The 21,855-nt window shown below is 40.9% G+C and overlaps 3 protein-coding genes across 4 annotated transcripts in view; 2 read left to right on the forward strand and 1 right to left on the reverse strand.

Annotated features, from left to right (window-relative positions):
• Positions 1–8,632, forward strand: part of inpp5kb (inositol polyphosphate-5-phosphatase Kb) — a 10,551-nt gene extending 1,919 nt beyond the window's left edge. Inside the window, exons 2-13 of one of the 2 annotated variants that reach the window (XM_032532834.1) lie at positions 616–667; positions 3,276–3,380; positions 3,503–3,611; positions 4,090–4,206; positions 4,687–4,862; positions 4,996–5,107; positions 5,188–5,297; positions 6,314–6,527; positions 6,657–6,794; positions 6,897–6,980; positions 7,075–7,179; positions 7,650–8,632. In XM_032532834.1, the coding sequence (XP_032388725.1) occupies positions 624–667; positions 3,276–3,380; positions 3,503–3,611; positions 4,090–4,206; positions 4,687–4,862; positions 4,996–5,107; positions 5,188–5,297; positions 6,314–6,527; positions 6,657–6,794; positions 6,897–6,980; positions 7,075–7,179; positions 7,650–7,718 (1,383 nt within the window). In that variant the 5' untranslated portion in view covers positions 616–623 and the 3' untranslated portion in view covers positions 7,719–8,632. Of the gene's footprint in view, positions 1–615; positions 668–1,926; positions 2,786–3,275; positions 3,381–3,502; positions 3,612–4,089; positions 4,207–4,686; positions 4,863–4,995; positions 5,108–5,187; positions 5,298–6,313; positions 6,528–6,656; positions 6,795–6,896; positions 6,981–7,074; positions 7,180–7,649 lie in introns of those variants that run through there. The other variant, XM_032532833.1, reaches the window with a different exon arrangement.
• Positions 8,633–9,054: 422 nt separating this feature from the next.
• nle1 (notchless homolog 1 (Drosophila)) lies at positions 9,055–13,960 on the forward strand. Its single transcript, XM_032532846.1, has 13 exons — positions 9,055–9,166; positions 9,891–10,048; positions 10,228–10,448; positions 10,616–10,695; positions 10,804–10,880; positions 10,963–11,060; positions 11,640–11,832; positions 11,966–12,101; positions 12,212–12,258; positions 12,345–12,547; positions 12,682–12,841; positions 12,939–13,009; positions 13,109–13,960. Exons 2-13 carry the CDS (start codon positions 9,911–9,913, stop codon positions 13,119–13,121), a joined length of 1,437 nt encoding a protein of 478 aa, XP_032388737.1. The 5' UTR covers positions 9,055–9,166; positions 9,891–9,910; the 3' UTR covers positions 13,122–13,960.
• A 473-nt stretch (positions 13,961–14,433) lies between these two features.
• The window catches only part of slc25a1a (solute carrier family 25 member 1a), an 8,488-nt gene continuing 1,066 nt past the window's right edge, over positions 14,434–21,855 (reverse strand). The window contains exons 3-9 of the mRNA XM_032532864.1: positions 21,734–21,833; positions 18,263–18,401; positions 18,068–18,152; positions 17,836–17,940; positions 17,610–17,725; positions 17,465–17,538; positions 14,434–16,460 (exon numbers count right to left, since the gene is read on the reverse strand). Of these exons, the coding sequence (XP_032388755.1) occupies positions 16,346–16,460; positions 17,465–17,538; positions 17,610–17,725; positions 17,836–17,940; positions 18,068–18,152; positions 18,263–18,401; positions 21,734–21,833 (734 nt within the window). The 3' untranslated portion in view covers positions 14,434–16,345. The remainder of the gene's footprint in view (positions 16,461–17,464; positions 17,539–17,609; positions 17,726–17,835; positions 17,941–18,067; positions 18,153–18,262; positions 18,402–21,733; positions 21,834–21,855) is intronic.

Genomic DNA, 21,855 nt, shown 5'->3' on the forward strand with positions numbered 1-21,855 from the left:
TGCCCAGGAGGTGAAGTGGCATCTCTCCAGCTACCGATCCACACTCCATACTTTGGTCTGTACGGGGACTTAAACCAATGACCCTCTGGTTTACAACCTAACTCCCTACGGACTGAGCTACTGCCACCTTAAATTGCCTACTGATTTACAAATGGCTGAAATATCAGTAGAAATTGTGTATTGATCAATCTGTGGTGCTGTCCATGGTGCTGAAGTCGCAGATGGATTTGTACGATTTTTACCCAACAAATGATCCCACTGCCAGATATTCACCTCAACGATTTAAACAAAAACTATCTAAACAATCTAATCATTTTTAAATATCACAATCTTTTGAGCAAGTTTAACAAAATAAATCCCAGTCATAGTGTTACTATTTTTACATGTGACCTTCAGGGTCCTGCTTCTGTGACGTGGATGAAGCTAACCGTGATTTGACATGATTACAAAGCCATTTCAGAAATGACTTTCAGGCATTCAGCTCTGTTTTACTCGGCAATGGCCTGCACTCCTGGAAAACTGGCTGTCATAAAGGCAAGTCTTTCATCTTGTTATGTGTGTTTTCTTTTTGTTTCCACTTTGTTTAGGCATACATGTGTTTGTGTGTTCCCACAGGGGAGGAAATGAGTACTGGAAGATTACAAAGTGGTGGGAGAGACAAGTTCAGGTAAGATCAGAATCTAATACAAATAACTTCTTCTTTGTCCTCTGGTCTTGAAGAGTATAGGAAGGAACAACGGAAAACATTGTGGGAGAAAGCAAACACTTCAGTCTGAAAAGGGTGTATGCAGAGACCAATAGAGTCCAGAAAAAGAAGGTATAACCCTCTTGTTCAGTAACTGAATTGCCTAACCATCATAAGAAGCTTTGAGGCAGCAGGCTATGAATCTTTGCAGGGTCTGTGATGAAACTTAAATAACCTCACATTCTTTATTTGTCCCTGAACCAGTGAACCCCTTTGCTTATCCACTTCACACTTTTGCTTGCTAAAGAATGTGCCTTAAGTCTCTGCATGTGATGCTGTTACATGAAGAGGCAGGGAGAACTGGGGCATCCAAGATTAGCATTTTTTTTTATTTTTTAATGGGCAATCTCTTCTGGTTGTTTCTTTCCTATTATCCCCCACAGCTTTCCAAAAAACTTAAATACTGTTGACTTTATGGCATGATTTATTGTGTGTGCTCTTCTACCCTACCAGTGACTCAATCAGAAATTATTCTGTATTCATAGATTGCAGATTCGTTATTTACTCATTTCTTCAATGACAAATATCTGAAATGAGATTTAATAATGTCATCCCAGAAATAATGCAAAATAATAAATTCCCAGTGCTTTTGGTTAACCTACATGATAATAATCAACACAATATCCATATGAATTGAATACTTATTTTATTACCATAATTTTATATAAATCATTGCAGCAACATAATGATTATGTCCATAAGCTAAGAGTCATTAATCCAACAAGGAAAGACTTATTATTATTGTGACAGGTATCTTACTGTTTCTAATCCTCTCCATTTTTTATGGAGACAAATTATTCAATACTGGCCACTTTTTCTGGAACTAAATGTTTCATCTGAATTTAAAAATACCTCATAGCATTCATGGTTTTGAAATACTTAAACCTTTTAAGTATTGCGCAAAATGCTTTGGAGTTGCTGATTGCTTCATGAATTGATCCGATTCAATCTACTATTTACAGTGCTGTAACGCTTGTTTATTAGAATTATGTAAGCTTTTGTTCTTAGAAAAAAAACATCCATGTCAGAGCTTACAAAACTGTGTTTAACCCCTCACTTCTCTCTGAGTTTAGAAAGAGAACCTTTCACCTATATGAGGAGAGAGTGGCTCAAGGCCAAAAGAAGCTAATGCTATTGTGCGCTGTTGTCCCATCGCTAATGCATGACTGTAATTGCGTGGTGACATGCATTGTTCACTCAGCTGATAGAGAGATCGCTGGTGGTAAACGTTTTAGGGATCTGAAGGGTTACTCTAGTCTTGCAACACTACTCACAATGATGGAGGATCAGGCTCCGGTCCACCTCTTCTACTCTCTGCGACTACACGTACTCGCAGACAAACACACACATGTTCACATGCCTGTCTCCTGCCTGCGATTAACGTCCAAATCTTAATCCTTGCCCACATTCCTGAGTCAACCCCACTGCTTTGTCACTCGTTGCTCCATTGCTGCATGACCACACTGGACTCTGCCACTGAGAAGACTGCACTGGTACAGGAAAACTTCACCCTGGGGTTTCCAGTTTTTCATCCTGGTCGATTTGGAGGACCGAAATCAGATGCTGCCTGAAGGGAGATTTAACTAGGAATCCATTCATCTTAATTTGAGTGGCCTAAGAAGACCGAAGGCTTCTCAAATCAAATGGCTGCAACCTAACCAACCAAAGGAGAAAACAAGCTAAAGGAATTTCTTCCACTGAATGTTGTTTGTTCGCGCTTGCAGGACAGCATATTTATTTTTTTCGTTTGAGTAATCTTAAATAACTTGCAAGTAACAAAGCCAACATCTGCAACACCTTTTCAGTCCAGGACCCAAAGATGGACGTGTTTACATCCAGTCCACGTTTGCGCTCAGACAGTATGGGCAGTTCAACATCTCAGGGCTCCAGGTCCAAGGTGCTCCTGCGCCAGCGTTTGTCTCAGCTGCTGACCTGCATAGAGGACATGAGCTCTGACGACGAAGCCAATGAAGAAGTGTCCCGCACGCTGGACGAAGCGTTTCAGCTCTGCGGGTGCCCCATTCCCACAGACACATTCAGGTTGACATGTGCATGTGTTCATTATTGCATACACAAGTTTACACTGATACACAGGCAGGAAGTGTTTGAATGTATCAGGATGTCTTTGCAGTTTGACACTTTTTAGTGGCTTCCTATTAGAAGAGTAAAGAAAATGCGGATGTTGAAAAAGTAATGTTTTTTTTACTTTATTATTTTTCCAAATGTGGGCACAAACTGTTGAACGCTGCATTTATAAGTTGTTGAAATGAATATGTACTAATGAAAGTAGACATAAAAATAAGAAAAAATATATAGAACTTAACTAACTAACAACTTAACTAAACTTGATATTAACCCTGATAAAAATGGTTTATTTCCAGTATTACCAGTTGAAGTATTACATTTGCACACCACCAACTGAAGACAATAACTTGGGACAAAGGTGTTTACAACAAGGCTAATGTAGCAATGCAACTGATATTTGTCACTGTTTTCTCTTTTTGCATCACTTTGGTCAAAACACTGACAGGTTGCACGTGGTGACCTGGAACGTGGCCACAGCGGAGCCTCCTGAAGACGTCACCTCGTTGCTGCAGCTAGACGTCCAGCCCCCCACAGACCTCTATGTGATTGGGTGAGAAATAACAATACGGAATCTGGAATTTAAAACCTTGCCAGGAATGGAACTATAGGATAAAAGTATCTATTTTTGCCAGTTTGTTTTTTCCATATATTTCCAATATGCCGGTGTGTCAGCCTGCAGGAGGTGAATGCCACCCCTCTGAGGTTTCTCTCTGACATGTTAATGGAGGACTCTTGGAGCCACGTCTTCATGAACACACTGGCACCCAGAGGCTTCGTCAAGGTGAGTGAGGACAGTGGGAAGTTACATATTTGGTTACTGTGTATTTATGTGGATGTGGATGTGTGCATATGCCTAAACAGTGTCTCTGAAAGCTCAAATAACCATGGGGCTGTGTTGCTTAAAAATCCTAAAACTAATTCATTACTTCTGTAAAAAAAAAAACTTGAGTTTCAAATGATATACTGTATAATATGCACTGCAATTTGTATTATATGAGAATAAATATATTGAATTAAAGTTAGAATCAAATTAAACAAATTACAGTCAAAAAGAACAGTTACAGTTTGAGACTTGTAGCATTTTGTTTCATTTAATTTGAACACATAATACAAATTACAGTGCTTAAAATATGTCATTTTAAACTCAAGTTAAAAAAAATTGTTTACAGAAGAAATAAAAGGAAAGGTTTTCTTTAAAAGAAATTAAAAAATCATTAAATTAAAAAAAACTATTGAAATCTATCTCTATCTCTGTCTAGGTTACATCCATAAGGATGCAGGGTTTGCTGCTGCTGGTTTTTGCCAAACAAATTCATCTCCCCTACATCAGAAACATCCAGACCACCTACACTCGTACTGGCATCTTTGGATACTGGGTAGGTTATCACACTGGTTGGTTAGGTTAGCCCTGAACCTTACACAGAGCAACACTGTTAAACTCTGCACACCAGGAATCCCAATGCCGTCAAATGCTGCAGAGTTTAAACACATTTATGAAAGGCCTATTGTGTTTGTTTAGTGGGATGTGCAATAGCTTTGACTGAATGAGCACTACAGTATAACTGCTATACTGGGACAATCGCTTGCAAGACAAATTGTATATTCCTAGTTAAATAAAAACACCACCTGGCTGATCAAAGACCAAACTTTTTGTATTCACAGTAAAAAGAAAAGTGGTGATAGTGGGAGGTTAAACTACAACATGTTGCATTTTCTTGTAAATTCTACAGTAATTAAATCTGTATTTTTACTGCCTCATTCCTCAAAGAAAAAAATGTAATGTTTAAATTTTTGGAAATCCACTTCATCTTTCGCTTCCCATGCTGTATTCCTGCCCCTCTGTTTATCTGTGTCAGGGTAATAAAGGAGGAGTGACCGTGCGTTTTTCCTTCTATGGCCACATGGTGTGCTTCCTCAATTGCCACCTAGCAGCTCACATGAACTACTCTCTGCAGCGCGTTGATGAGATAGAGTACATCCTGGAGACACAAGAGTTGGACATTGATGACACCCCACATGTCCGGGATCACAAGTCAGTGTAGTGTACATAGGGGCACACAAACACACATATATACACACACACACACACACACACACTGTACAATAAATATGCACTTTGGGTTGAGGAATAGAGAATAACGTGAGGCTCCATCCCTCTCACACAGGTTGGTATTCTGGCTTGGTGACCTGAACTTCCGCATTGCAGACCACGGCTTGCACTTCCTCCGCTCGTCCATCAACAAGGAGCGCCTCAATTTGCTGTGGGACAAAGACCAGGTGACGTGCGGGAAAAAGCATACACATGGACGCACACACACAATATCACACATTTCCTAATTTATTTCATGTTCCTGTAGCTCACCATGATGAAGAAGAAGGAACCTTTCCTGCAGGAATTTGAGGAAGGGCCGTTAAATTTTAAACCCTCCTACAAATTTGCCCGTAACTCTGAAACCTATGATACCAGGTAACTCGTGCTGCAAACAATTATATTACACACAAATACTCAACAGGTTCCTCAGATTTCATCTGTGTTCTTGTTTCCGTTTGACTTTTGCACAGCCCCCCAAAGACTTGGTTGGGTTTTAAGTAAGACGCAATCTATGTTTTTGTATTGCATGCCCCACAATCCCTTATTTCTTAGACACTGCACCTTCTGTCCTTTTTCCTGAAGCTTTTGCCACCATGTCTCTTAGTTGCAATGACATGTAACCCCAGACACGTACTAAAGAGGAACTGAAAGCAGTAAACCCTGGTGCATGGATTACAGTCAAAGCATCCCTGACACTAGCACCACGTACTGTGTGCGTCTCTCTCGGAAGGAGCACTGTTGCGCTGCCACTAACCAGTTATAGACCCAGGCCCCTGCAGCGTAGAAACACCACCCTCTTCTTCTTCCTCACCTCCCTTACCTGGGGGCTGCTCTCTGTATGATTGGGGGCATGGTACAGGGAGATCGACCCGCCAAGGTGGGTGTCTCCATAGATATCTTAAATTGATATCTTAAGGAATAAGAGCACATAGCCACATATATATGGCACAATAGAGTAAGCACTTTTAAGGTTTAATACAATTACAAAATAACTGGAGACACTGATATAAAGACATAAATGGGGTTTAGTAAACATAATGAAATTGATGAATTTCAGGGATGTTCTGCAAATTCATTATACTTGAGAAAACTCTCTGCACCCAGCATTGCATTGTTCTGTTTGTACTTGCATTATGTATGTGTTGCTTTTTATAGTGAATGTACATACATACATAATACTAATACCATGTGGAATGGTATTGTCCACAGCATGCTACACTGTAGGTACAACTCTGCATTATATGTGTGTGGTGAGTGTTTTTATAAGAATAAGAACTGTCACTTAAGTTGACATATGTAGACGCAAATAGAAATGTGACATGTCTGGTAAGAATTCAACTCAATCTCAAATTTGAAACTGTGTGATCAACACCTGCCATTGCTCTGCTCAGTGGCAAGAAAAGGAAACCGGCCTGGACGGATCGAATTCTGTGGCGCATCAAACCCAAAGTCCTGCCTTCAGAGGATGATGACGAGAAGGCATCGACTTCTACTGATGGTGAGCTCGATGAGTATCCCCTCCTGGTGACTCAGAACAAGTACACCAGTGACATGAGCTACGGAGTCAGTGACCACAAGCCTGTCATTGCAACCTTCAGTCTGGAGGTGAGAACAGGCTCACTGTAAGACCCTGGGACTGTTGATCAATACATTTGTCCTTCTAAAACAACCACAAAATGTTTTTTTTCTGCATTGTTAAAGCTCCTTTTATTTCTTTCTGTCTTTTTCATGCAGCTGAGGAAGTGCTTTGCCACACCACTGGTGCACGTATCTCCTCTGGGTGTATGGAGCGCCGACCAGGATGCACTTCTTAACTATACCATCCAAGAGGACTTCATGTCCTCCACATGGGACTGGATCGGCTTGTACAAGGTACAAAGGACAGACATAGAGGGTAAAATATATACACGGACAGTATATACTGTATATATATATAAAACAGGAAAGATTTGAACTCTCTGGTTTATTCTGTAGGTGGGATTCAAGAGTGTGTTCGATTATCAAACCTTTGTTTGGGTCAGAGAGAAGGAGTTGCCAGAGACAAATGAAGTCATACAGGTAAGAAATGCAAGTTCTATCATGTTTGAACAAATACTAAATGAATGTGTGCTTCATTAGTGTGCGTGTGTGTGTGTGTGTGCTTTGGTTGCAGATATCTGTGAATAAGGACAAGGTACCTCTGCTGTTTGGACATTATGTTTTGGGTTACTACAGTACAAACATGGAAAGCATCGTCGGCCTCAGTGCTGACTTCCAGGTAAGTGTAGCCCTATCACATCTGTAGCTATACTTTATTATATCTATATCATTTTCAGTTGTTTACGCAGGATTGTTCCCTTAGACACTTTAGTTTGTGCTCATTAACATCCACTGTCGTATGCACTACCAGAAATAAAAGGAAGGGCTTGACTAACACTAAAATCCTTGATGCCAAAAAGTACAAAGCCCTGTTTCTCTGAGTAATTGTTAAAAACAAATACAACAAAAGAATCAAAATTTCATCCTAATTGTTTCATGCATGTGAATACAGAGGACAAACAGTTAGAAACACCTTTCAGTATATTGCACATTTCAGACAATATCCACATAAACGGAACATTAGAAATGTAGCATTTATGGCTGAGATGTTGTATTGAATTCCAGTGGATTGTACATATAGTTGCCGTAGGAAATTTGCGTGGCAGCGGCCTACTTAGTTTTGATCTCATCTTTGTTTCGGTCTTGTAGATCCTGGAGTCAAAGGGTGCCGCCATGGAAGGTCTCGTTCCTGGGAACTTCAATGGTCTCAACAAATGAGAAGAAATTCACCACAATGCCACATTTTATTCCTCACCCCTGGAAATGCACTGCTGATTCAGTCATTAAAAAATTGCCATCACACTGTCACATGGTATTGAAACTTTCATTTGTTATTTCCAACTTTGCCTTGACTTACCTTAAGTCAGATTCACTCCAGAAGGAACAGTTTCTTTACAAAAAAAATGTTTACCGCTGTAATAAATGGCCTTGAAGCTCATCCACAGGCCTTTTTTGCCCTTCAGAGAAAAAAAAAAAAAAAGTTAAAAGTTAAGTTTTGTTTGTGAAAGTAGTGCTCATACACTGCAAGTCAATGCCATCGATGGTCAAATTGTATTTGAAACTACATTTTTATGTTTTGGTTTGGTCTACATTAGTGCCAATGCAGAAGATTGTACAATAATAATAATAATAATTTGTGCTGAAATATCTGCCTCTCATAGGAACTGTTGTATAGAAGATTCTGTTGTGCAGGCTGTTTCTTTGTATGTGCTGTCCTAATACTGAAGGATGCATCTGGTAATTGAGGTTTTTTAAATTCTTGCTATGGATTATTGAACCCAAGTGTTTTAAGGTGAAATGAGAAAGATGGGAGACGTATTCAAGATAGAAATCCTTTAAGAATAGTTAAGGTTAGATGTGGATTTTGAAATGGACTTTTACACTGAGGTGTTTAAGTCTTACATTGCTTTATAACAAATATGTGGCATGTACATGAGATCAAAAAGGCTAAGTCTAATGTGTACCGTGACAGACTCTAAGGCAGTGAACAGATCTATATTATTAATAAATACATGTTTTATCTTGTTCTGAACTTCTTAACTCTAGTTTCTCACAATAGTGCAATACAGGATGCTTTTCTATCCCAATGCAAATATTATGATTGTTAACAAAGAATAAAGGGTTAAAATGTCTGTGCATGTGTGTTTTATATTGAAATTGTGTCATTAAATACAATAATAAGCATGTGCAGTATGTATGTGTATTTGGATGTGATTCATCGTTGTAATAACATCCAGTACAGTATATGAAATACAGGTTGTTGATTAGGAAAGTTCTGGGGGGTAAAAAAACCTTTCAAGTTCATGTACAGTATATATGAAGTTATATATATAATGTTTTTTTTAATACATTTAATTAGAAACCATTAATATTATTATTATTATTATTATATTTATTATTATTATTATTATTGATCGGAAGGTAAAGTGTTTATTTTGACGTAAACCCACAAAGTTGACGTCAAACTTTCAGAAATGTTATAACGTGAAGATGAGTACGCCAAACCAACAGAGGAAACAACTGTCTACTGTTCTTCTCTACATTACACTCCCATAATACCTTGCGCGACTCCGTTCAGTGACTGTGGTTTTTGTAGAATCTCTCCTGTGAAGGCTCTTCGCTGTTATACACGTGGGGAGTTTGAACACATCGCTACCTCGCTAAAGGTAAGGTTTTAGAATATGTACGTGCCAATTCGATGTCATTTAAAACTAGAAAAAGTTGTGTGAACAAACGACGGTTATGTTACTCTACTGTTATTCCCGCTAAAGGGAATTAGATGTCCAAAATGTTAGCTAACAGCAGGTTAGCAGAGTTAGCTTAACTTACTGGTTGACACCAGGCTATGGTTGACGTTGGCTAGCTAAAAGTAAAGCACTAAAGAAACAGTTCAGTTCAGCCAGGTGATACAATTTGGTCAAAGTCTTTATAATAACAACGTTAAACATGGTTCTACAGTATGTAGCTTATTGTCCTGTTTTCTAAATTACCGTTAGTTAACGTCAACCTTAATGGGTATTCTGCTAACCTTGCAGTCTTACCTAAATTGAGAAATGCCAACCCATCAAAATTCAGCAATATCTACTTTAATGCAAATACAACTTCGGATTGGTCGTTTTATAACGCAGCATCCAAGAGCCCCAACGGTAGCTAATACTTGATCTATTCACCTGCACTATCAGGGACTGGATGTGTTCTTTTTCCAACAAAAATAACTTCTTTTTTTTAGGTTTTACGGCAGGTAACTCTGCTGCCGTTCAGATATTCCGGACACTAAGAAGAAACAACATTAATAGTTGCCTGTAGGCGTCATTTATTTACATTACTTAAGGTACATACGTGATTATAACTTTTTGTATTATAGTAAATATAACGTGTTGTTTTTTTAAGGTTAAGATCCAACTCCGAGGATGACGAGTGAGGACGTGGAGCGGCTGTTGATCCAGTTTCAGGATGAAGAAGGGGAGGTTTTGGGTTCACCTTTTGATGTGCCTTTAGACATCACCCCAGACAAACTACAGCTGGTCTGCAATGCATTGCTACAGAAGGTAACCAGCTGCCATTATATACTGTAACATAGATGTAGAATGTAAGTTGTGATGGCTGCACATGAAGGCATTTCCTATTATATGTTTAGCTAGGCGTTTGACTAAATCTACAATATAACTCAAATCTGAAATTTTAAATCCAATGAATATGTCTTGTTTTTTGCTGTTATCCACTGTAGGAGGAGCCAGTGCCACTGGCATTTTTTGTGCGCGGAGAGGCTGAGGTGGTGTCCAGCCTGAGATTGTGTGTGCAGGCTCTTGGGGTTGAGACAGAGCAAGTTCTGCCAGTGGTGTACCAGCCTCAGGCTGTGTTCAGGGTTCGAGCCGTGGCCCGTTGTACCAGCACACTACAGGGACACACAGAAGCCGTCATCTCGACCGCTTTCAGCCCCACCGGCAAGTGAGTAACTCTCATGCAGAATAAACAGCTGCCTGTTTGTCACAATTTTTTGTACTTGGATTTGTCTAGGAATAACTAGAGGGTGTGAAACAATAAATTATGTTTCATAGAATCACCCATGGGCAGATTTAGACTAGATTGACACTAAATTGTCATGTTTGTCTCAGATACCTTGCGAGCGGGTCAGGTGATACCACAGTGCGTTTTTGGGACTTGATGACAGAGACGCCCCACCACACTGCCAAAGGTATGAAACAACTTCTACATGGAAGCATGATCTGCTGTGCATCAAGATTCAAATGATTGCTATTTAATGGGTTTCGATGCAATTGAGCTGGATTCTGCTTTATTGAAGGACACACACATTGGGTACTGAACATCGCCTGGTCACCCGATGGCAAGAAGCTGGCTTCAGGGTGCAAGAACAGTCAGGTGAGCTTCCAACACCTGTATAGTATAAGGATGTATCCCATTAGTGCAGTGTATTTATCTTCTTGTGGTGCTGTATATGTAGATCTGTTTGTGGGATCCGGTGACGGGTACACAGTTGGGAAAGACTTTGACTGGACACACCAAGTGGATCACTTGGCTCAGCTGGGAACCTCTCCATCTGTGAGCACTAAATTCATCACTTTCTCATTTTTATTATTACTGCCTATGTTAGTGCTGATCCAGGCCAATTCAGATGTAGCTTCTGCACTGATACATTTTACCTGTTCAATTTTAGAATTACAACTAAAAGGCTTTTTCACAGTGAACATTTGGACATGTCACATTAGGAAAAACACAGGTGTCCAAATCATAAAATGGCTGAATTCCAATTAGCTGCTTCAGTTTTGGGGTCCATCCTTGCGCATGCTGGCTCACTGTCACGCTGTCAGGACACCTAAATAGAAAGGAGCCATCGTTAATGCTATTGGCAACACCCTTGCACACCATCAAGTCAGTGCAGACCTTCTGGAGAGGATCTTTTCCTCTTAGCGCAAAATAGTACAGTAAACCAAAACATTGTTATATAGGTAGCCAAAGTAAACTGGAACTTCCAGATTCAAGATAATGTCATTTAAATTACTTAAATTACATTTAAATGACATTTTCCATGATTTGACTAAAACTGTTAAAAAATATTTTTTTCAAGAATTATGTTGTGATTTACGGTTTGTCTGATCTTCCTCTTGCTCTCCCTTTCAGTAACCCAGAGTGTCGGTACTTAGCCAGTAGCTCCAAGGACGGCTCAATACGTGTCTGGGACACTGTGTTGGGGCGCTGTGAGAAGATCCTGACTGGACACACTCAGTCAGTCACCTGTGTGAAGTGGGGCGGAGATGGACTTCTTTACACATCCTCCCAGGACAGAACAATCAAAGTCTGGAGAGCCAAAGATGTAAGTGTGTGTGAGAGAGAGACATTTCTTTAAATGTTAATTGTCCCAGATAAAATTAGCTAAATTAGAAGGAGGAGACCTCTGTGTGTCAAAGCAAGACTTAATGTGTATTAACTTCTATTTGTGGGTATAGGGTGTCCAGTGCAGGACTCTGCATGGTCACGCCCACTGGGTGAACACCCTGGCTCTCAGCACAGACTACGTCCTGCGCACTGGAGCTTTTGAACCTGCAACTGCCACGGTCAACCCCCAGGACCTCACTGGATCATGTAACTTTCTTTAAGGAAACAGTACTAGCGTGAACATTTGCTAATCTTTGAAGAAGAGGCTTTCTGGCTTAGATGTTTTCATGTAACAAGCATTTTTTTCTTTTCCCCAGTGGAAGAGCTGAAGGAGAAAGCTTTGCAGAGATATAATAAAGTTAGAGTAAGTACAGTTTGTTTGTTGTATTAGTGTGTTATATTCTGTATGTCCCTTGTATCAGTACCTTAACTCCTGTTGTCGCGCTGCAGGGTTCAGCTCCAGAGCGCTTGGTGTCGGGATCCGATGATTTCACCTTGTTCATGTGGAACCCTGCAGAAGACAAGAAGCCTCTGGCTAGGATGACTGGCCACAGCGCTCTGGTCAATGAAGTGCTCTTCTCCCCAGACGCCAGGCTCCTTGCCTCTGCTTCATTCGACAAGTCCATTAAAATTTGGGATGGACGCACAGGAAAGTAAGAAAACCTCTTATCATGAACGAATCCATGTGTAATACTGCTGTTGTCCAGGTGATTGTGCTGTAAGCAAACAATGTGTGTGTTTTGAACTGAATAATTATGTCTGAGCCTGCTTGTCCACTTTTCCAAAGGTACTTAACTTCCCTGCGGGGCCATGTGGCCTCTGTGTATCAAGTGGCGTGGTCAGCGGACAGCAGGCTGCTGGTCAGTGGCAGCAGTGACAGCACACTTAAAGTTTGGGACATCAAGACTGGGAAGCTGAACATGGACCTGCCTGGCCACGCTGATGAGGTGAGGGAGGGAAAAGTGCTGCTTCCTCATAGTTGTATATTTATTGTTTTTTTTTATTTTATTTAATGTAAAATGTCCTTGTTTTTTGTGTTTAAAGGTTTATGCAGTGGACTGGAGTCCAGATGGACAAAGAGTGGCCAGTGGCGGGAAAGACAAATGTCTCAGAATGTGAGTGAAATCCAGAGAAGCAGTCTTTATCTTTGTGTCAGTTATTTAAAGTTAAATATCAATGATTTCTAACACTTGGGCTCTGTGTTGTAATTCCAGATGGAGACGATAGCAACACCTCTGTTCACTTTCCTAACTTTGGCAGAGGATTTCACATCTTCTACTATTAAGACGCCTGGAAGCTGGAGTAAAGGTGGCTACACTATACCTAATCCCCCATTTGGCTTCATTACACCGTCAGTCAACAGTAGCATTGTGTCAAGGAGCTCTAAACCAGTCAGGATGCAAATGCCCTCTCTAGGTTTTGAAAACCATGTGGGAATATTAACACTGTAAAGGTTTAGCATGGTGGGAATGTGAAATGGGAGAGTTTATAATATTAAGGGCTTCCATCCATTGAGATCATTCCAAGGAGACGCTACCCTGTTGTTTTTTACACATCAGTGGTGCTGACATGTTGTAAGGAACTTTACTCTTAAGTTTAAAGCCTTATTTAAGGGACACACCCATCTGCAGAAACCCTCAAACAATGTCATGTATTTAAATATAAATACATAACTTTAATACATAATGAAATGAGATGCATGCATAGACATTAAAAAGAGATTTGACTTTACTAGGTGAATATATGTACTGCAGGTGACAGGTGGACCAGTGAGACAACAGGTGGGAGTGTTTTAATACCATCCTCTGTGATGTTAATGCCGACCGCTCGCCCTGTATCTTCAGCCTTTAATCTCCTCTGTCCTGCGCTCGGCAAAGCCTCAGCCTGCTGATTGTTCTGACACTGCGGGGAGGCAAAGTGGCACCAGCTCTTTACTCTCTGGTCCTCCATCCCACTGAGGAAAAACCAGACTCACCATTACAGTTAGAATAACCGTTTTTACTTTCTGTATTTAACCGGCTTTTGTGAATATTTGATATGAATAAATGTTTACATCACAACTTTAACCTTGTCAGATAAAACCTCATCACCTGCTTGACGTCACACGTCCCCAATGCTTCAAGACGCGGCTTTAAATTAAGTATTGGTTATAACGCCTTGAGCAAATGCCTGAGGTGGTGGTCTAAAAGTGCTGGAGGAAACCAACATGTGATTTAATCTTACCTATTGTATTTAGAGCTATATAACATACCATGTATTCCACTTCCAATTCATGTGATAACATATTTCTACTAAGAAAATCAAAACCTATAAAAAATAACTGTTTATTACTATGAAGATACATGATTTTATCTGGTCTTTTAGATCATTTGCCACACATCATTGAATCCTTTTTGTGGTAACGGTTTTGTATATATTTGCAACCGGTACAGATACATAAAGATATTATAATTCATTATTTAGTTTTCTCTGGCCACTTGGCCCGTATTTACACATACACCTCTGACTATAGTATCTAAATTACAGGAGTCACACCGAATGGGTTCATCAATCAGTTTACTGCAACCATGTTATGTCTAAATCATGTTTTCAGAGGTTGCCACATCTGATCATGTAAATCATACATTTGTTTTTGACGTACTACCAACATATTCCACAAAATTCCCTCATTCTGCACAACAGGATGTTCTGAAACGTGAATGATCAAAACTGATACGCTGTACAATGAGGTACACGTGCTGTTGGCCTTTTTATGAAAAGCAGCAAAGCGTAAACAAAGATTACATACAGTACAAATATGCGTTAGTTAATGAAAATAAAACAGTAAATATTAAACAATATTATGTTGCTCTTGGTTTAAAATGTAATACAGATTTGCTCCTATCGGGGAGACCACATTGGATTTTCTACTGAAGTAGTTTGGCAAAGAAGAGTAAAAGGCTTGTGTGTTGCAACTAGGTCCATCAAAACCAAGCCTTGCTTAAAAACCAGTCACTTATGTTATTGAGCCTCTGATTTATCTACCTTTCCCTTGTCGCTCAACACATGTAAACACTTTATTAGACAAGAGTAAGTGCATTCAAAGATTTCTATTTTCATTGGTTAGCTTACGAAAGGCTTGAGAAGCAGGTTAGCTTGAGGTTAACAAAGAATATCAAAGTGACATCTGACTAGAGTACAGTCTGTTGGATGAATAAATTAATAAGCACAAGAAAACACTCAAGGCTTAAGCGCACTGAAGTCATATGGCTTACATAGTCGAGCATGTTGTCATCTCATCTTGAGTAGAAGTGAATTTACTTATGTTTCAGAACCTGCTTGGAAAAAGCAGACTGACTCAGGAAACTGAACAAAGTGTCATTGGTCAAATATTTCAAAAGAAAGCCTTCACATGCAGCTGTAGAGAACGCAACCACCTACCGAACTTCTCAGTAAACTGTTTGATGTTAAAAATGTAAAAACGAGCTCACTAGCTTGTACTAATGGCTTTTCATCTCCTCTTAAGACTGCATGTGAACATAGTGCTACACATGGATTTGTTTCCTACAGTGTGTGCTTCAGGACTACTTGGCTCAGGTTGTAACACTCTGCAAGAGAGTGACTGACTCCAGACTAGTTTGTGTAGCCTTGACAAGCCCGCAAGTCCTGTTATCAGTCAGTGAGTAACAGGACAGGTGCCACATCGCGGTCCATGCGGCTACACTCAGCAGCAGGCCGTGAAATGCACAATGAACAGAATTGAAAGTTCATCACCAAGACACACCGAGGAAATACCGCAAATGTTTTAGTGAGCCGACACTAAAAGCACAGTCAGGTAAGCAATTACAACACAAAAGTGTAAAAGTACTGCAGAGACATTTTAAAGTACTGCAGCGAGCTTGTTTCTGTCCAGTAGCATCTCTGTTCTTTACTAAGTTTAGTAAATAGTGAATCAAAAGACACATTTATGGTTTCAGTACAAAGTGTTCACTCTACAACTCTGTACCATAACAATCATTTAAAGCTAAAAGATTAGACATACGTTATGTCCCTTTCTTAACCTCAAGTTTGTTTTTTTACTCGTTCCTCTAATGTGAACCTTTGGTAGTAATAATAATAATATGCGTGTTTCTTCTCTAGATATACTTTCTGGTAGTAAGACTCAAACATCTAACTCTGCCTGTTCCCGTTATCCAAAATAAAATGATCCCTCTTGATTCCTAAGTGACCATGAAAGAGAAAGCGGGGAAATGCAAAACTGAGCGCCTCTCCCTCCCTTTCTTTTATCACCATTTTTAAGAATACGTCCTGCATTTATTTTTATGTAACAGAGTGGAAGATGGTAATGATGGAGTGCCATCTGCCCAGGGCAATGCAGAGCTAGTATGATCTAGAATAGAGGTGTTCAGTTGTGCGTAGGATGAGGCACTGGTCTGTGCTTCCCTCTGGACCTCTGTTGCCGTCTGGCCGGTCTACTGGGTCTTCCACACGTTGTTGAGTAGTTTGACCACCTCCTCATAGATGACAAAGACGATGGCCACGTCCAAGCACACGCGGCCAAGCCTGGGAACTGTTCCTTTGTAGAACCTGGGGACAAGATGAGGTTAGACGGTTTGTCTACGATAGTGATACCTAAGTAGAGCTGAACGATTTGGGGAAACAATCTAATTGTGATTTTTCTGCCAGATATTACGATGATGACTCAATTTGCGATTATAGTTTAAGTTTAGCTAAAGTTAATTCACTGTGTAACAGATGAAACATCATGATGAAACCCCATCAAAACTGCTCCATATTCTTATGCAAGGATAAGAGCCGTTTTTCCATTAATGGTACCTGCATGACTCGGCCGCGGTGCCCCGTCGTCTTTTTTTCCATTGCAGATTAGTACCGCCTTGTGCGTGTGGCTGGTTGTCACAGCAGGAAACTGCCGTGACCTAACGCAACACACACACAGACACACACAGACAGAACGTCGAAGGTGTGTTGCTTTTGATTCTCGGCATGTGGCTGTTGCCAGAAGACAAATTAGTTTCAAAAGAAGCTGGAAGCAGCAAAAAAAATACTGGCTAAACTATTTAAACACGGCGGGTTTGTGCAGGACACCCCCGGTCTGTCGCTAGCAATGATGACACAGTGAATAGTGACGATTCCCTGCAGATTTTCACGCCACCTTTAGGTATCTCTTCAGGACGCTTGGAACCTCGACTGAGGTGGTACTATAAAAAAAAAAGTACCTTTTACCAGGTTACGGGGACTTTTTTTTTGTCATGGAAAACCAAAAAAGGCGAGTTGAGTAGGTACCATGCAGTGGAAAAACTGCCAGCAATGTGTTTTTTTTATAATAATCATGGGACATGAATCTGTGATATGCAATATTATTTTAGCATTTATAAAAAAATATATATATATAAGAGGAATCCAAAATGTTTTTTTACACTAAACATTTATCTAAATATTTGATTAATTGCGGTCTTCACGATTAGCTAATCACATTCTTTCACATTTGGATTTGAAACCATTCATTGTTCAGCCCTACACCTAACAGCACACAGCATGCACCAGGAGCAACCAGGATCCCGGTTACTCACGCCTGTGGTCCTTCATGCTTCAGGATCTGGAAGGCACAGTCCACTGTGTTTTTGTAGCGGTGGGCGTCCAAACCCTAGAGAAAACAGTTTTAACAATGGCAGTCCTGATGACAGTAATGAAATCACCACATGGTGTGTTTCCTACCTGCATTCTGGTCTTAACCACATCAAGAGGTGTATTTCCAAAAACACTGGCTGCTCCCGCCGTCGCTCCAAACATCGCCGTGACAATTGGGTGCATGTCTCGTCCTGGGTCATCACCTAAGAGGCCAAATCCAAAAGTTGAATTCATGGAGAATGGAGGGAAATGGGATGAGAATCCATCCATTGGACAGGGACATTTCATTTAGTTTTGCAGTCAGAAGTCTTACCTTTGTACCAATTGCGCAGTGCGTTCATCACATAGAATCGGATGGCCTGGTTGGTTCCTTGTTTGAGCACAGTTGCTGTCAGACCTTGGTACGTCCCCCTCACACCTAAATGAGTCAAACCGATTAACCTCACTTAATTACTGGTAATTAGAGATTCTGTTATCAAACACAATGGAGCAAAGCCAAAGTGACAGCACAACAAAAGATGTAATAAATATTCCTGCTCTCTTACCCTGTTCTCTGATAATCTCACTGACTCCGTGAAAGAAACCTCTGTAGCGAGGCCTGAGCGAACACTGGTCATGGATCAACTTCACCTGGATGAAGAGGGAAGAACCACCTCATCAGTCCATTGTTTATTCAGATCGTTGTTGATAAAAGTGCCCTACAGTCAAAGAACTGTGTAACAGCATGCAACTCCACCAACCTTGAGTGTCTCCATTGGGCAGACGACCATGATGGCCTCCGCTATACCTGCTCCTAAACCACACAGGAGGCTCCGCGTGTTGTCTAGCCGACCTGTGGCGTCTCGCATTGGGTTGCTGAGAATCTCAAACGTGCCAAACCTGTAAAAGATGGGAAGGTGAAACATTTGAGAATAACAAGTGTCAAAGTAAACAACAATAGAGGAACATTTGTGTGATGGACTACACCTTAATCAATTTGTTCATTGACCAAGTTGGAAGATTTCTGTCTCCACAAACAACTGACTCAATGGAAGTATCAGTATACCAACTCCAGTAAGTTTGTAAGTAGAAGTAACATAATTGATTAATTGGTTAATTGATTGACGTTCAGGGCTCCAGACTGTGACCAAATGGTCGCATTTTGCAACCAAAATTTGAAGGTGTGCGACTGAATTTTACATCCAGTTGCACCTGTGAACGGTAAATTTTTTTACACGATGAATCCGGAATCTGTGGCAGGCCAATGATTTTGAGGAGGATAGGGAATGGCCACTGTAAGTGGTTAATGTGTGGAGGGGGAGGGTCCTAGAGATAATCGAGCATGCGTCAACGTCTGTGGGAAGGAAACAGATTAAGACCTGCTACGAGCGTCTGAACAATAAGCAAGCGAACTATTGACTCGTTCTTCCGACCTGCGACTAGTGTGCTAGTGCCAGAGTCTACAGTGTCACAGTCGGATGATGATTCAGAGTCAGATTTGTGTGTCGAAAAAGGCCCGAACCCACCAACCAGACTGGCTGCGAGAATTCACCTGGATTAGGTACTGTAAGGAGACAAACTCCATGAACTGCAAATGTTGCAGTCGCTACCCCAGAACTGCGGGGAACACGTTTGGCGACTGTGCAGGCACTTGGCAGTTTAAACACAATCTTAGCCTCAAGCATAGAGCATGCCGTGACTTATTAATAAATGAAAAAGCAACGCCACTGCCAGTTGCTTTTAGAAGACGAGGCTGTAAATCAGAGCGCAGATGAGGCAGAGATGATTTTGAAATTTAACACAGCCTACATGCTTGCTAAGAACGAACTAATAGTTAACCTTGTTAAGAACTTGTTTTTGACTGTGAAATGACTGAATGTATGGTATTTATGATATGGTATATATATTTTAATTGTCAGTTTACCTTCTATGTTTCATCTTCAATAGTGCACAATAAAATGTGACACTTTTTGAAACAGCACGTTGTAATTTCTGCATCTATTAACAAAGTACAGTGGTGTGAAAAAGTGTTTGCCCCCTTCCTCTTTGCCTGTTCCTTGCATGTTTGTCACACTTAAGTGTTCGAACATCAAACCATTTAACCAATAGTCCAGGACAACACAAACGAGACGGGACGGCAGCGCCTGGCCACAGACCCAGGACCACCACCAGTGCCCAATGTGAGGTGAGGTTAACTCCCCCTAAGGGACAGAAGATGGAGACAATGAAGCGCGGCGGTGCGTAGCCCCAGCCAACTACAATCGGACAGAGCAGCGTTCTTGTGTCAGGAGGACCATGCCTCTCCTAAAACATCAAACCATCTGGCCCTGTGTGAAAAAGTGATTGCCCCCTAAACCTATAACTGGTTGGGACCTTAGCAGCAACAACGCAACCAAGCGTTTGCGATAACGTGCAATGAGGCTTTTACAGCGTCCTGGAGGAATTTTGGCCCACTCATCTTTGCCAATTGTCCTAATTCAGTACATTAGAGGGGTTTCGAGCATGAACGGCCTTTTTAAGGTCATACCACAACATCTCATAGGATTAGGCCGGACTTGGCTAGGCACTACAAGTCTTCATTTTGTTTTCTTCAGCCATTCGGTGGTGGTGGCTGGTGTGTTTAGGATCATTGTCCTGCTGCAGAACCCAAGTTCGTTTCAGCTTGAGTAGAACAGATGGTCGGACATCTCCTTCAGGATCTCTTGGTAGACAGCAGAATTTATAGTTCCTTTATCACGGCAAGTCTTCCAGGTCCTGAAGCAGCAAAACAGCCCCAGACCATCACACTACCACCACCATATTTTACTGTTGGTATAATGTTCTTTTATGAAATGCAATGTTCCTTCTACGCCAGATATACTTGGACACCAACTTCCAAAGAGTTCCACTTTTGTCTCACGGTCCACAGAATGTGTCCCAAAAGTCTGGGATCATCAGATGTGTTGTGGAGAAATTGAGACGAGCTTTGATGTCTTTTTGCCAGCAGTGGTTTTCTCCTTGGAACTCTGCCATGCAGGCCATTTTTGCCCAGTCTCTTTCCTGATGGTGGAGGCATGAACGCTGACCTTAACTGAGGCAAGTGAGGCCTGCAGTTCTTGGACATTGTTGTGGGGTCTTTGTGGACCTCTGGTGAGTCGTTGTGTGCTCTTGGGGTAATTTTGGGCGGCCGGCCACTCCTGGGAGGTTCACCACTGTTCCATGTCTTCGCCATTTGTGGATAATGGCTCTCACTGTGGTTCGCTGGATTCCCAAAGCTTTGGAAATGGCTTATAAACCCTTTCCAGACTGATAGATCTCAATTACTTCTTTCACATTCTGAATTTCTTTGGGTCTCGGCATGATGTGTAGCTTTTAAGGATCTTCTGGTGGACCCTACTGTGTCAAGCAGCTCCTATTTAAGTGATGCCTTGATTGTGAACAGGTGTGGCAATAATCAGGCCTGGGTGTGCTAGAGAAATTGAACTCAGGTGTGGACAACCACAGTTATAGTATGTTTTAACAAGGGGGCAATCACTTTTTCACACAGGGCATGATGGTTTGGATTTTTTTTCACCTTTAATAATAAACACCTTCATTTACAAATTGCATTTTGTGTTTACTTGTGTTGTCCTTGACTATTGTTTAAATTGGTTTGATGTTCCGAAACACTTCAGTGTGACAAACATGCAAAGGAACAGGAAATGAGGAAGGGGGCAAACACTTTTTCACACCACTGTATTTATTAGTAATACAGTGGAAAATAGTAGAAAAGTGATTATTTGGTTAGCATGTTTGTTCACGGTGTGTGCCCCTAAATTTTCAGGTTGCGCCCCTAAAATCTTCAGTTGGGGGCCACTGTGCTCGTGAAAAAAGTTAGTCTGGTGCCCTGACGTTTGATTTTTTTTCAAGCAAAAATAGCAAACATTTGATGGTTCCATGTTCTCAAATGTGAGAATTAGCTGCTTGTACAAGTCAAGACATATGATGAGATTAATAAAATGGATAATAAATTATTAATTAGTTGCAGCCCAACAAATTTGGCCACCTTTTAACATAAGTACAAAGACATGCTGAGTCACTGCTTCCACATCAGATGACTGTTGAGATGAGTTTACAACCCTGCCAATCTGTGATGCTATAAAGCAAAAGGATGCCAGAGACAAATTGCAGCTCCATCTAGTTCATCAAGCTGATATGTATTTACATTCAATCTGTGAAGTAATAACAACTATATATCATGTGTGCATCTTCACCTCACTGCAGATTTGGGTATTGATCCATAGAGCAGGGAGCTGAGACCTCGATACAGCCCTCTGAGCCCGTGATCTTGCACAGTCAACTTCACACAGTCACCTGCACACACACACACACACAC

Source organism: Etheostoma spectabile, chromosome 13 (genome assembly GCF_008692095.1).
Source record: "Etheostoma spectabile isolate EspeVRDwgs_2016 chromosome 13, UIUC_Espe_1.0, whole genome shotgun sequence".
Classification (NCBI taxonomy): Eukaryota; Metazoa; Chordata; class Actinopteri; order Perciformes; family Percidae; genus Etheostoma; species Etheostoma spectabile.